General features: G+C 41.5%; 2 protein-coding genes across 6 annotated transcripts in view; both read left to right on the forward strand.

Annotated features, from left to right (window-relative positions):
- Positions 1-12,314, forward strand: part of LOC129751349 (serine/threonine-protein kinase NLK) — a 306,036-nt gene that overhangs the window by 28,246 nt on the left and 265,476 nt on the right. The gene's annotated exons all lie outside the window — the stretch shown is intronic.
- LOC129751350 (uncharacterized) lies at positions 9,878-11,860 on the forward strand. The gene is made up of 2 exons (XM_055746796.1): positions 9,878-9,946; positions 10,012-11,860. The coding sequence occupies exons 1-2, from the start codon at positions 9,909-9,911 to the stop codon at positions 11,249-11,251; spliced, it is 1,278 nt and encodes a 425-aa protein (XP_055602771.1). The 5' UTR covers positions 9,878-9,908; the 3' UTR covers positions 11,252-11,860.

Below are 12,314 nucleotides of genomic sequence, written 5' to 3' on the forward strand. Positions count from 1 at the left end.
GCGGCAGCGAACGAATGAACGGGCGCGTTAGTATGTAGCTCAATGACCGCCCTCCTCCTCCTCCTGTTCCTGTCAGATTGCCCTCGCACAACTGTCGTAATCACACGTTTCTCAAACAAGGAAGCTTAGATCGCCCCTCGCGAATGGGAGATCGACGGAATCGAAAACGTTGTTAGTACACGATTTCCATCCGCCGCCAGTGTTTTCGTACTACATCACCATCAATGAGGGGAATACTTAAGAAGAGTAGAAGCAGGGAGGGACATACAAAACATTCTAGTAGACAGACAGTTTCAGCTGCTCGCCGTTGAGGTTTCTGTGTTCTCGCTGGCTCAAGACAGCGTTTGTTTTTGGGTGATTTTTCGTTTTATAGTTTACAAATTTGCTGATGATGCGCTTTGGCCCGGTGCTGAACATATGTTTGGGCAGCCTAGGTTGAGGGAACATAAGAAATGTATTTTTGCTCCCTTCACAGACAGAGGTTTGTTTACACGCCAAGGTTAGATCCACCCAAAACAACTGATGACGGTATAGATATTTTAGAGTTGGATTCATCAACACATTTTAAACCGTTGCTGTCTTGCTGATCGGTTGTGATGATTTTTTAAGTAACTCTGCCTGGGGAATAATGATTTTGGCGAATTGTATCCAAAATTCAAGTTTACTCTCGGGATCCATAGGTATAACGGGATGACTCATGATACACACACGTATAGTCCCTATACCCTAAAATGAACCTGGGACCTCTAAACTTGATCCCACTTTGAAAAACTATGGAACTGTACTTTGAATACAAGATCTCATTTGTGACCTCTTCTCATAAAGGTCTGACCTCTAACATTAGCGACATGAGGTCTGACCACTCCTTCTTAAAACCAAGGTCCCGGCCTTTTTTCCAAGCACGCGTCACGATAAACGCCGCCTTAATCTTGTGGTTTCCCTCTTTAGACCAGACGAACTCTAGTCAGATCATTCCGAAGAAGGAGTCTTCCTTTACCTCTCGCAATCTACTGCAATCTCCGAATCTGTAGTGATACTTACGAAGTCATTCATGTAATCCACTGCGTCGTGTTTTGTGTGCATGAGATTTCCGTCGTGTGTGATCAAACGACTTTATTTGAGCCGTTCAACACCTGCTGCTAGTTGGACATCGAGCCCCTCTTCTTCTGTAGCACCTGATTCTCTGACCTCCATCTTGATTTTCCGGTACGGTCGTTACGATGGCACGTATCTGGACATCCTCTGTGCTCCGCCGGGTGCTCTGTGAGTATGATATGAGGACAGTGTCATCCCTGTTGAGATGCTTGTCTACAGAAGATTACCATACGTAAAAATCCACATAACTGGGTATAGACAGACCCTTATGCAACACCCGCTATGACCTACTGTGTCATGGCGGTTATTGAAATAGCTCTTCACCAGTCTACACAGATACACTGGGATCTACGTACGGCTAAGCGACGACGAAATCCCTGCCCAATCGTGTGACTACCGCACTACATTTTTTTTATTTCGATGACAGGACTCATGGCATCTACCGTCAGCAGCCTTACCGATACCCGAACTAAGTATTTGTTAGAGAGGTTACTCTCGTAGACCTATCCTCTGACAGTTTGAGGTCCGGCCTCTCCTCTAGCGACTTGAGGTCTTGGCCCCGCTTGTGTTGGAATCAAGAGCAGAGGACACACGCATGTCAAAGCACACCTCCGGGACTTTACGGAACTACTCGGATGATTCCCGGCGAAGACGTCATCCTATACCGACTCAAGTGATTCAACCGCTTACAACGTGTATTAGGCTATAGCCTGGACATAAAAGTCTCTGTACCTGAGAGTATTCCGCGGCGTGGATACTCTCCTCTATTTGAGCTCTACTGCGGATAAGGTATAGTCTTATCCCCGCAGTTTATGTCGCAAGGGAAGCGTTCTACTCAAATAGATACTCCGCAACGATGGAAGTATCCCTATGTGGTGTTTTAACAGGTGTGGACAAAACCGTGAAATCCATCTAAAAAGGCCAAATACTAAGGGGGTTGCCGTCTATCTTCCCGGTGATAGCCTGTTAAGTTTTTTCGGAAAGCTTAGCTAACCCTCGCTGTATCCAATGAACATATTGGTCAGAATGCCTGTGGCTTGATGGTTTTCCAATCTTTGATAGAGGGAACAGGCTGCCGTTTTCAAACGTCCGGAAATACCATTTCCTCTGAAATTCTAAATTCCTTTTTTACTCCAGAAAATTGCATTTAGTTCCTTCTAGACTTGGAGGTGTTGCGTAGTTCTTCCAACGATATCCTCTTTTTTCGCACGGAATCATCTTGTATAGGCCGATGATAATGTTGTGCTGTAGAAACGACTCACGACACGACCGTTTGTTTGGTTGAGCACTTTTCAGATAGTGCGACCCCTCATTTTAGCAATGATCGCTTTCCGTGAAGGACTCAATCCCAGACTGCCAAATGTGACATTTATTTTAGATTCACGTACTGTTTCGTTGAAGGGTCCTGGTTACAGGCAACGTGCTTCCAGTACACTTTTCGCTATAAAGTCTGTGAGCGAAGCTTGTGAGCCATAGGTGCGCCCTTCAATCGAAGTCGGCTACCGGTGGCCGCGATTAGTTAGAACTATTGATTACTAGCGCAATGTCCAATATCTGCAGTATCTGCATTGTGTCTCGGATCTTGCAAGACTATCTCTAGGGCCCTCAATAGAAGATGGGTCCAGAACAAACGGAAATGAAGAGAAGTAGAATTCCTAGTGGCAGGTTGATAGATCAGAGCCGATTAAAGGTCAACGAGCCAGAGCCACTTGAAGGTTTCCAAGCCAGAGAACAGATCCATAAGAATTTCTTCGCCCTAGAACCAAAGAGAGATTTTGTGCCGAAGCCACTGAAAGGCCGAAGGTTGTCGAATCGGGAGACAGGTTCAGGTCGTCAGTTCAGAGCTATGAAAGGTCTCGGCCAGCCGAAGTGGAATGTCGACGATCCGGAGCCAGCGCACTGGCATGGGAGCTAGAACCTATGAAATCAAAGCCATCGGAGGTCGCCAAGCTGTAACCATTTTGGAAAGTCGTTGGCTCAGTGTCATTGTGAGGTCATTGAGCTAAGGTCATTGGAAGGTCGTCACATAAGAAGCGAGAAGGAGTTCACCAAACCGGTGCCATGGAAGGTCGACAAGATGTAGGTTCTAGAAAGTCGTAGAAACGGAGGAATGGAAGGTCGTCGAGCCAGAGCCACTGGAGCAGAGAAAGGTCGTCGAGGCAAAGCTATATAGATCGTGAAACCGGGGGCACTAAAAAGTCGCAGAGCCACCGAAATGGTGAAGAGTGGGTACTCCATATTGCCAAGTTTTCTCAGGGCTAACACGATTAGAATAGAAAACACACAATTTGGGAAAGGTCCGGTTGCCCGCACCGGAAAATCTGGAATGCTTAGTGTAGCGTTTCATATTGCGGATTCATCCGGGCTAGCTTGACTTTAAATAAGTAGTGGAAAAGACTAGCTCAGCCTAATTGCCGAATATCGTGTATATAGCTTCGGATTTTGTCCGAACATTATCTGAATTTGGCCCGGATTCTGATTTTGATATTAACAGTTTAGAAAGAAAATACTGATAAAGTTTCTGATTACAATATCAAGTAGATATACAATTTCCAAATAATTTTCACTTTCTTATAATATTCTGTGGAAAGATCATCAAGTACCAAATCCACGAATAAGGCTAATGAATAATCAGTTGCCAGCTAATTTCATTGTACCCAAGGTTCTACTGATTCAGCTATAAATCGTAATCTTTCCTCGAAGCTTCCCGGGCATAACTCACTTCTCCGGGTTCGATTGAATCGAAAACTCATTCCACCAACCAACAAATAAACGTGTGCTCAATTGAAATACTAAACAACCGGCAGCCACCAGCAGCAAGTTTCATCGGATTTTCCAGCGCTACGATTTGTTCCGTGTTCTGTCCGTCCGTCGTCTAATGCCTAACCTTCTAAGGGTTCAATTCATCGAAAAACTTTTTCCCCCTTTCCATAATTCGAGGTTTAGAGAGCAGAGCTGCATCCGACAGACGTGAATTTGGTGTACGTGTGTGTGTACGTACACGTGTGCCGGGAAACACTGATGTGTGTGTGTGTGTTGGTGTTGCACCCTATCGTACTTCTTTGTTCCATCGACAAAAGGGACGACCGGTTTCAGCCGACAACAAAGGAAAAGCGATATAAAAACATGGAGCGACATCAAGTGTCGATTCTCGGTTTCCTTTCTTCGAAGCTGCTCCTCTTCTGGGGTTTTTGTGTGTATACATTTAGTTTGAATTTTCGATAGGAACGAGCAGGAAAACTGACAAAGAATGAGGACCGTTTCGATGTTCGCATCAATTTTAATTCATTTAGAAACAAACTAGATGGGATGTTGCTTGATAAAGAAAAAGGTTGACTGATACTAAAAATTGTATGATTCTAATGTAACTATTCGAAAAACAACCATTGTCCACAGCTTCTCTGATCGGAAAAGTGATGGTAATGTTCCGGACTGCAAATATCGATTGTTTATTTCGCCTACAGACGACAAAGAGCTGTGGCATTATCGTACCTATTTCAGTGCGTTTCCATGTATATTCCATCAACGTAGCTGAGAGACATTAGAGACTGGAATGACAACAGTCACCATCATCGTTAGGGTTATCAAATTATTGTTTACCTTTTCACTTTGTACTTGGAAATGATAACAAACATAAAACCTAAATATTAGTTATCAATCTAGTTGATTATTTCTCAAAACATTTCAGTCAGGTAGCTATTTTATGAGCGAAGAAAAAACCATTCCAACATATCAAACTACTGACATCCCTAAACAAACAGTTGTCTGGCATTCGAAATCCCCAATCGGAACAGGTCGAACGATGCTCCGGTTTTCGAATCTTGCCATCAATCTCTCCCAAATCTTCCCCAATCCTAAGCTGGAACCCATTTAGCGTAAGCGTTTCCCATACTGCATGCATGCCGGAGGGAATTTGTCATCTTCGATGTGAAGTGCCTCGAATGTGTGGTGTCACATGTTCTAGAAAATATCACCAGCAACATCACTTTTTGGCTTTTTGGGTTTCCGGTTGCTTTTTTTTGTGTTTGGTCCGGAAGAAATGTCTCTTGGACGAATGTTAACGATAGACAGTTGTGAGTGGAAGGGAGGCAAAAACTCTACTCTGGAACGGTTGCCAATGATGGATTTCTAACGATTGTGTTTTAGGGCTGCTCAGGATGGTGTTACGTATCGATTTGATTCAATTTTCATGTTCGTTTTCCTATTTTTGTAAGCCAATAGCAAGTTTGGCTTACCTAGACAAACGAAGAAGCTACTAATTTTGCATGGGATTTATAACAACGACAATTACACGATTCAGTAATTTTGTAGGTCTATACATTCAGATTCCTAGATTCTTTCGTGGACTAGATCAAAAACATATGTGCAACATAGGAGATTAACAGTCTTTTTTAATAAGCATTCCAAGCATTCAAGGCACGGCGAGCCACCGCATCTTCCTTAAGGTTGCCAGATTGCCTGGTTTTATCCGGATTGTCCCGGATATTTAATAAAAAATTTGGGAACAGTCTGGTCCAGCCTGGTTGCCCGGTTTTCATTGAAAAATGCCCGGATTTATTAACTTTAATTGGCAAATCAAACGAAAAAAAAACAACAATTATCAAATGCCCGAATTTAGCCATGTTTTTATATTAAATTGCCTGGAATTGTCCCTCCCGGATACGTGCTAAAAAAAATCTGGCAACCTTAGTCATCCCAGTAAGCTAGTCTGGGTCTATGGGTGTAATTCGTCGACTCTAGATACTATGTTACCCTACGCTATACAGTCCACCTGGGGGCTCTGTCCATAATTTCCATCCGGACCTGCAACTAAGGCTGTACCTGTAATGGAGACCAAGTCCGCACTTCTGCGCTCATCGGTTTAATGTCAAAACTCCAGCAAATATACCCTGCCTCTTATTTTGATTCAGGACTAATGACCTCTCCCCTCTGACGACTTGAGGTCCGGCCTTTACTCGTAACTCGAAAATCGCTTGGTTGCCACGACTATCGTGTGCTCCGCCTCTATTCGAGTCCACTGCTAGAGACCACTGACCTTTCCTCTAACGACTTGAGGTGTTGGCTCCGCTTGGTTTGGTTCAAGGCCGTCAACTCTTTGCCCGTCCGTGTGCAGATCGAGAGCATCTTATCCTGGACACACGCCTGTCAAAGCACACATCCGGAACTTTACGGAAATACTCGAGTGACTCAACCGCCGACATCGTGAAGTCTCTGTACCCGAGAGTTTTCCGTGACGTGAATACTCTCCTCTCCTCCCTACGAGTTCGCCTACGGAGAAGTTATAGTATAGGGACGAGTTCTACTTAGACAGATACTCCGCGACAGTGGAGGCATCCCTATGTGGTTTTTTAAGAGGTGTGGACAAGACTACCGTGAAACCCACCTAAAAAGGCAAAAGGCTAAGGGGGTTGCTGCTTATCGTCCCGGCTATAACCCGGTAAGTCTTTTGGGAAACTTCGCTAACGCTTCTTAACTAACACCAGTTGCTGCAAGTTGTAGCATGGCGGACTTTCAATTAAATCCAATTTAAACCGACTTCAGACGACTGTTTCTACGATCGTTATACGATTCAGTTGATAACGACTCGAGCTATCGTTTCTGATACGATTTCATGTTTGCTGGACACACGAATCTGCTGCAATCCGCATTAAAAATCTAAATATGAATCTACTCCAATAATGAACTTCCCTGGAGGTGCAATTATCGGTATAAGATTCTATGCCGGACCGGCATTACCCGGCTTTATAATAACTGGTGTTGTTCTCCCAGCATGTTTGTTTCACAGTTTCTAGTTTCCCATTAATATCCCATTCCCTCCCGATTCCCCTCCCACTCTCATCCCTTTCCCATTAAAGTCAGAGGAGGATGCAGTGCATTTTTTGGTAATCAACGGTGGCAGAAAGACTATGACAATAAACTTTCGTTTGCTAAACTGTTCACTGGATAACATATCGGACTGGCAAGCCGAGAAGAGATGCGGCTGTGAGTTCGATTCTCATTATATTTTTTCGTTTGGATCAATTATCCAGTAGGATGAAAATCCCATAAGATGTTTGTAGTTGTCATGCATCATTCCCAAGCAACCAAAATTCCCTTGAAAAGGATTCATAGAAGCTTAATCAGCTCTCGTTTCTGTCCAAAGTCCAAAATTTATTTTCTTAAAGCTACTTTGAAGTTCGTTTAAGTGGCTGTTTAAGCATTCTCTGTTCAGCTTCTGAGAGAATATAAACAAAACTTCTACGCGCCGAAAAAAAATCCGGTTGACAGATTGCTCTGATAACCAGATGACAGATTGCTAGGTTGCTGGTCTATCATGGCCTATCTCATTGATTTTATTTATATAAGGCTGTGATCATTTAGAATCCGGGCAGTTACAAACGTGTGTATTTTAAAAACTATTCGTTTGATCGAAAAACTTTATATGGAGGAAATGAAGGTGTTAATATGACATTTAATGTAAAAGTGTTTAAAAAATATTTATCAATGATTTCAAGAAATACTCTAACTTTTTCATAAAATCTCTTTTTTATATTTGCACACTTTTTTCAGTCATGTATTGATTGATTTTTTTTACCACAGAGGCAAAACCTTTGCAAAATCATGATATTTTACACAAACTCACCTGGAAAAAGCAATTGGAATCTGGTTGGAACCTTTTCATGAGTAGGCATCTCGAAGAATTTGATCTCATAAATCCGGTTTTAACATAAATTTCTTTGTCCATCAGAACACATCTGTCATATTGCGTAAAAACCGGATACACATATTGCGATCTTTGGAACTGATCATTATTAGTTATTTACTTGGTGTCTACTAGTCAGGCAACACTTTTTGCCTGCCGGAAATGGATATTTTGCATAATTTAAGGAGTCTGCATTCAGTTATCCCCAATAACCATAGACTTTTTACCATATTTAAGATCAAGGGTTGCACTCCGATGGTTGGTTTGAACTTCTTGTGGATCCTAGAGTGGCTCCTTATACTTCTTAACCATTTGGTCCGAAAAAAAAATCAGAAAAAATCAACAGTTCATGAGCTTTCAAGTCAATAATCAAGACTTTTCGAGGCGTAAAATGCGTTTAAGAAGCAAATTTGTGCAAAATTATTTTTACCATGTCTTTTTGCATCGTAAATATCTCAAACACACGTTAACTTAAAAATCTATCAAAATTAGGCAAGACAGTCCTTTCCATAACCAACACAACGCTACTAAAGTTTTGTATATCCGAGCTCTATTAACGTAGCTATCACCGAAATAAAGTGCCCGGATACTAAATGACCATAGCCTTAGATTTGATTACAAAAGCTACTTACGCCTAGAGAATTGAACCGCTGCTCTCGAGGTTGCAATGCAACTCACCAGCCTCTCGACCAATCCAGCAATAGTCCATTGCCTCTGTAATAATAAGTATTTAAACTTAATACCATGTGAGATGATTGAATCTGTTGGTCAATAGATTGTACCTTACTTCGTTTAAAGAACTTCAGTACACTAAATAAAGCAATACAAAAATTCTCATCATCAAAAATTTTTTCAAAATATATAAATCGAAAAATTCTTACTGCATGTTACATATTTAAACCTTCGAAATTTTCTTTTTGCGTTGAATTCCTTTCTAAATATCAGTACTGATATAAACAACACAAATACTGTGACACAAATTTGACAGACCTTTTTGACATGTCGCTTAGAATTCCCAAATAGGTTTTTTAAAACACCTAGAAGTATCATTTAAGGTGTGTTAGAAAGTGTAAGTGTAAGCGTAAGTGTAAGATATCAACCATCGATAAAATTATTCAATTCAAGCGATCAGAGTGTTGCGGTTCAAATCTGATTCTCGCATATCGATTTTTATTTAAGATTTTAGTTTGAAATTTGTCTAAAAAAAACTGCAATGAGTATTAATAATGTTAAACAAAACACCGTGTGACAAACTTGATTTTTATTTTTAATCAACTAATCAGCTTATATTTTCCAATAAATCAATTCCATAAATAAAATCTTGTGGAAGCTTTTAAAAAAAATTGAAAATCAAGTTTGCCACTAAAAAAAACTTGCAAAATGAACTCAAATAAGTCTGCGATTTGAATTCTTCAACGAAATAATCATGTTGATATTTTGAATATTTGGATTGTAAAACTCATATACGCGCTGAATCTGAACTCGAGTTTTGAAAATTAGTTCGGAATCTGAATTCTATACCTGAATCTGAGTTTTTAATCTGTTTCCGAATTTCAATACGATTTCGAACCTAAATCCGAGATCAGAACTATAAATCTCAGCCAAGATGTTAACATTTGTTTCAGAGCCCAAAATCATGAATCATTTAAAGTTTGATGTCTTGAGTTTCAATCTGAACTCATTAAGTGGTATTTATTAATAAAGCACTGGCAATTGCTTTGGAGATTTTCGAGCAGTTTCGTGGGTCAAATGTTTCGATTAGAATGTTTTGATGTTTCAAGCTTTTTCACACCTAGTCAAACAAATGCTTCCAAATTTTGTAATTCCTAAATTCGAACTTAGTGAAAGCTTCCAAAGCAATTGGAATCTAAATTTGATAATCAATTTTGAAACATGTACCATCAATTAACCAAAAAAAGTTCTCAAGGGATGCCGCAAGCCGTCTGATAATAGCTCATTCCAGTTTTGATAATTACATACGTATGATTTGAACGCGCATACATCTCTATGTGAATCCCACCCGAAAAGAGGGACCCGGGGATCCCCATGCGAAATCATTGAGCACCATCTTCGTTCATCAGGCTTCCATTCTGTTTTGTCCATTCTTACGGTGAGGATTGCTTGAAACAACATGGTCTTGTTTGCAAATAAGCTCGTTTTTATTGCACTGTAAGTTTTTTGTTTCTTGATTTATAAATGGTTTCTTTTTAGAAAATAATCTTCTATTGCCATAGTTTAGGTGCAATTTGGTCCCTGGACGCCGGACATTCCCTGGATTTCGACTGCAGCTACCGGAACAATCAAAATTGGTGCACCATTGCAAATTTGAGTTTGGCCTCCGGAACAGATCTATCGAAACTTACCTTTGCCAACGAAAGCTTGATCTACCTGAAGGAGCCCAGTGTGGAATATTTGTCTGCGGAGCTCTTGAACCGGATGATCGTGGTCGACAAGATGGAAGTGGACGGAGGAACGGTTCCCAAACTTTACATCAAACCAACGTTGACCAGAATTAGTGCCCACCGAAACCGGCTGGCGGAAGTGGTGATTGATGCTGAGGATAACTTTAATTTGGAGCATTTGGGCATTGCGTATAATTTGTTGAAGAAAGTTCCGAAAAACGTGCGATATCTAAAGAATTTGGCTCGGTTACATTTGCACGATAACCAAATTGAAGTTGTAGATATGGATCAATTTGGGGAGTTGCCTAAGTTGAAAGTTTTGGCCTTGCACAGGAACAAAATCGTAAGGTTGGATACAACTAGATCATTGAAGTTGGTCCATCTGGAAGAGTTGTTTCTGTACGGAAACCAGCTGGAAGATTTGTTCCTGAAGCTGTGGGACTTTCCTAATCTGGGAACATTTCACATGGCCGCGAATCGCCTCAGTTCTGTTCCGGGTTTTGTAGGAAAGTTCCCTCAATTGACGACGACATCGTTTGGCGGTAATCAGTGGAACTGTGTCTGGTTGATCCTGACTTTGAAGCAGCTGGTTCAGCAAGCCCAAAAACTATCGGTTCAAGGCGATAAGCAGTGTTTGGGGAACAAAGTCGGTGGGATTTGCTGTAACGGAGCTGCGGATGAATTGAGCACATTTATCATGGATACCATGAATGAACAATACCTTCGGATGAACATCTGGATGATTAAGCAGGAACGAGCCATTGACGGTATAAACGAAGCAATAGAATCATTGAAAGAGGAACTATTTGATAGTAAATTGAAAAATATAGATAGATTCGCTGATTTAGAAGATGCTACAAGAAGGGTGGAAAATAATATGAAGAGTAGCTTTAGTGATTTTAGGAAAGAATTAGAACGGATTCAAGCCGACAGTCCCAAACAGGTTCTAGAACAGTTTGAATGGTTTGAAGAAAAGTTGCATGAAAATCGTGCTTTGATAGATAATGTTATTGAAGATTTATACCTAGCCGAGATAGAGAAAAATGACAACAAAACACAAATAATAAATTGAATTAAAATTGCAACCCCAGAAGAGCCACTCCGGTAATCATTCCTCATTAGCCATAGTGGCATTCGACTACTACTAGCTACTACTTTGTGTTCCAAAAGAGCTCGTCTAGCTGGTCAACCATAACGACAATTTATCGCCCACAGTGGAGAAAAGGACATTCCCCCAACGAAAATTTCCATGTTTACCCCAACCCCAGTCATGTCATTCCACCTGTAACATCTTCCCCGCAAACAATTTTCCGAAAGGTACATGAACTATGAATTCCAACTACATCCCCCCGTAAAGACAGTCCGAAACTTCATCGTGAACCCTAGAACGGGAACATTTTTGGTCCCCGAAAGCCATTCATTCAGACGTGTTGGTGATACCTTTTTTCTTGCCTGTAGAGTAATCCTCCAAGAGCAACCGAACATGCCATTTGACTGCCACTTTACGATTCGTGGGGATGTCATACCGGGTGCAAAGCAATTTCCTAAATAACATCCTTTCGCTTCTGTTCGCCCCGTGCGCCTCAAAACACTCGGAACTAAATAGGAAGACAGAATCCCTCGGGGCTTTCCCGGAATAGTTTGGCATCAATCGATTTACGATGAATGGGCGACGAATTTATTCGGTTTTGAAATATGCAACACTTTTGGGTGGGTGGGAGCCAAGTTTCACTAATCGAATTCAGGGGGGCTACTGATTGAATTCTTCTCAGACATAATGAATAAAGTAGATAGAAATCGATGTTGACGAACGGAACTTCTGTCTGGGAAGAATCCTGTTTTACTACAAGGAAAAATATTAATATTAAACGAAACCTACCTAAGGGTCCAGCGCCGATTGACCGGCGCATAGGGCTGAGATAAAAGATCTCCACTGCTGGCGATCCGGAGCCAGCGTCTTCACTTGCTGCCAGCCAAGGTTCTCGTCAACTGTGCGGATTTCAGCGGCTAGACTTCGCCGCCACGAGCTTTTGGGCCTGCCTCTTCTTCGATGCCCATCTGGATTCCAGTCAAGCGCCTCTCTGCAAATCTCGTTTTCATCTCTTCGCAGCGTGTGCCCAATCCATCTCCACTTA

This window comes from Uranotaenia lowii, chromosome 3 (genome assembly GCF_029784155.1).
Source record: "Uranotaenia lowii strain MFRU-FL chromosome 3, ASM2978415v1, whole genome shotgun sequence".
In the NCBI taxonomy this organism is placed as follows: domain Eukaryota; kingdom Metazoa; phylum Arthropoda; class Insecta; order Diptera; family Culicidae; genus Uranotaenia; species Uranotaenia lowii.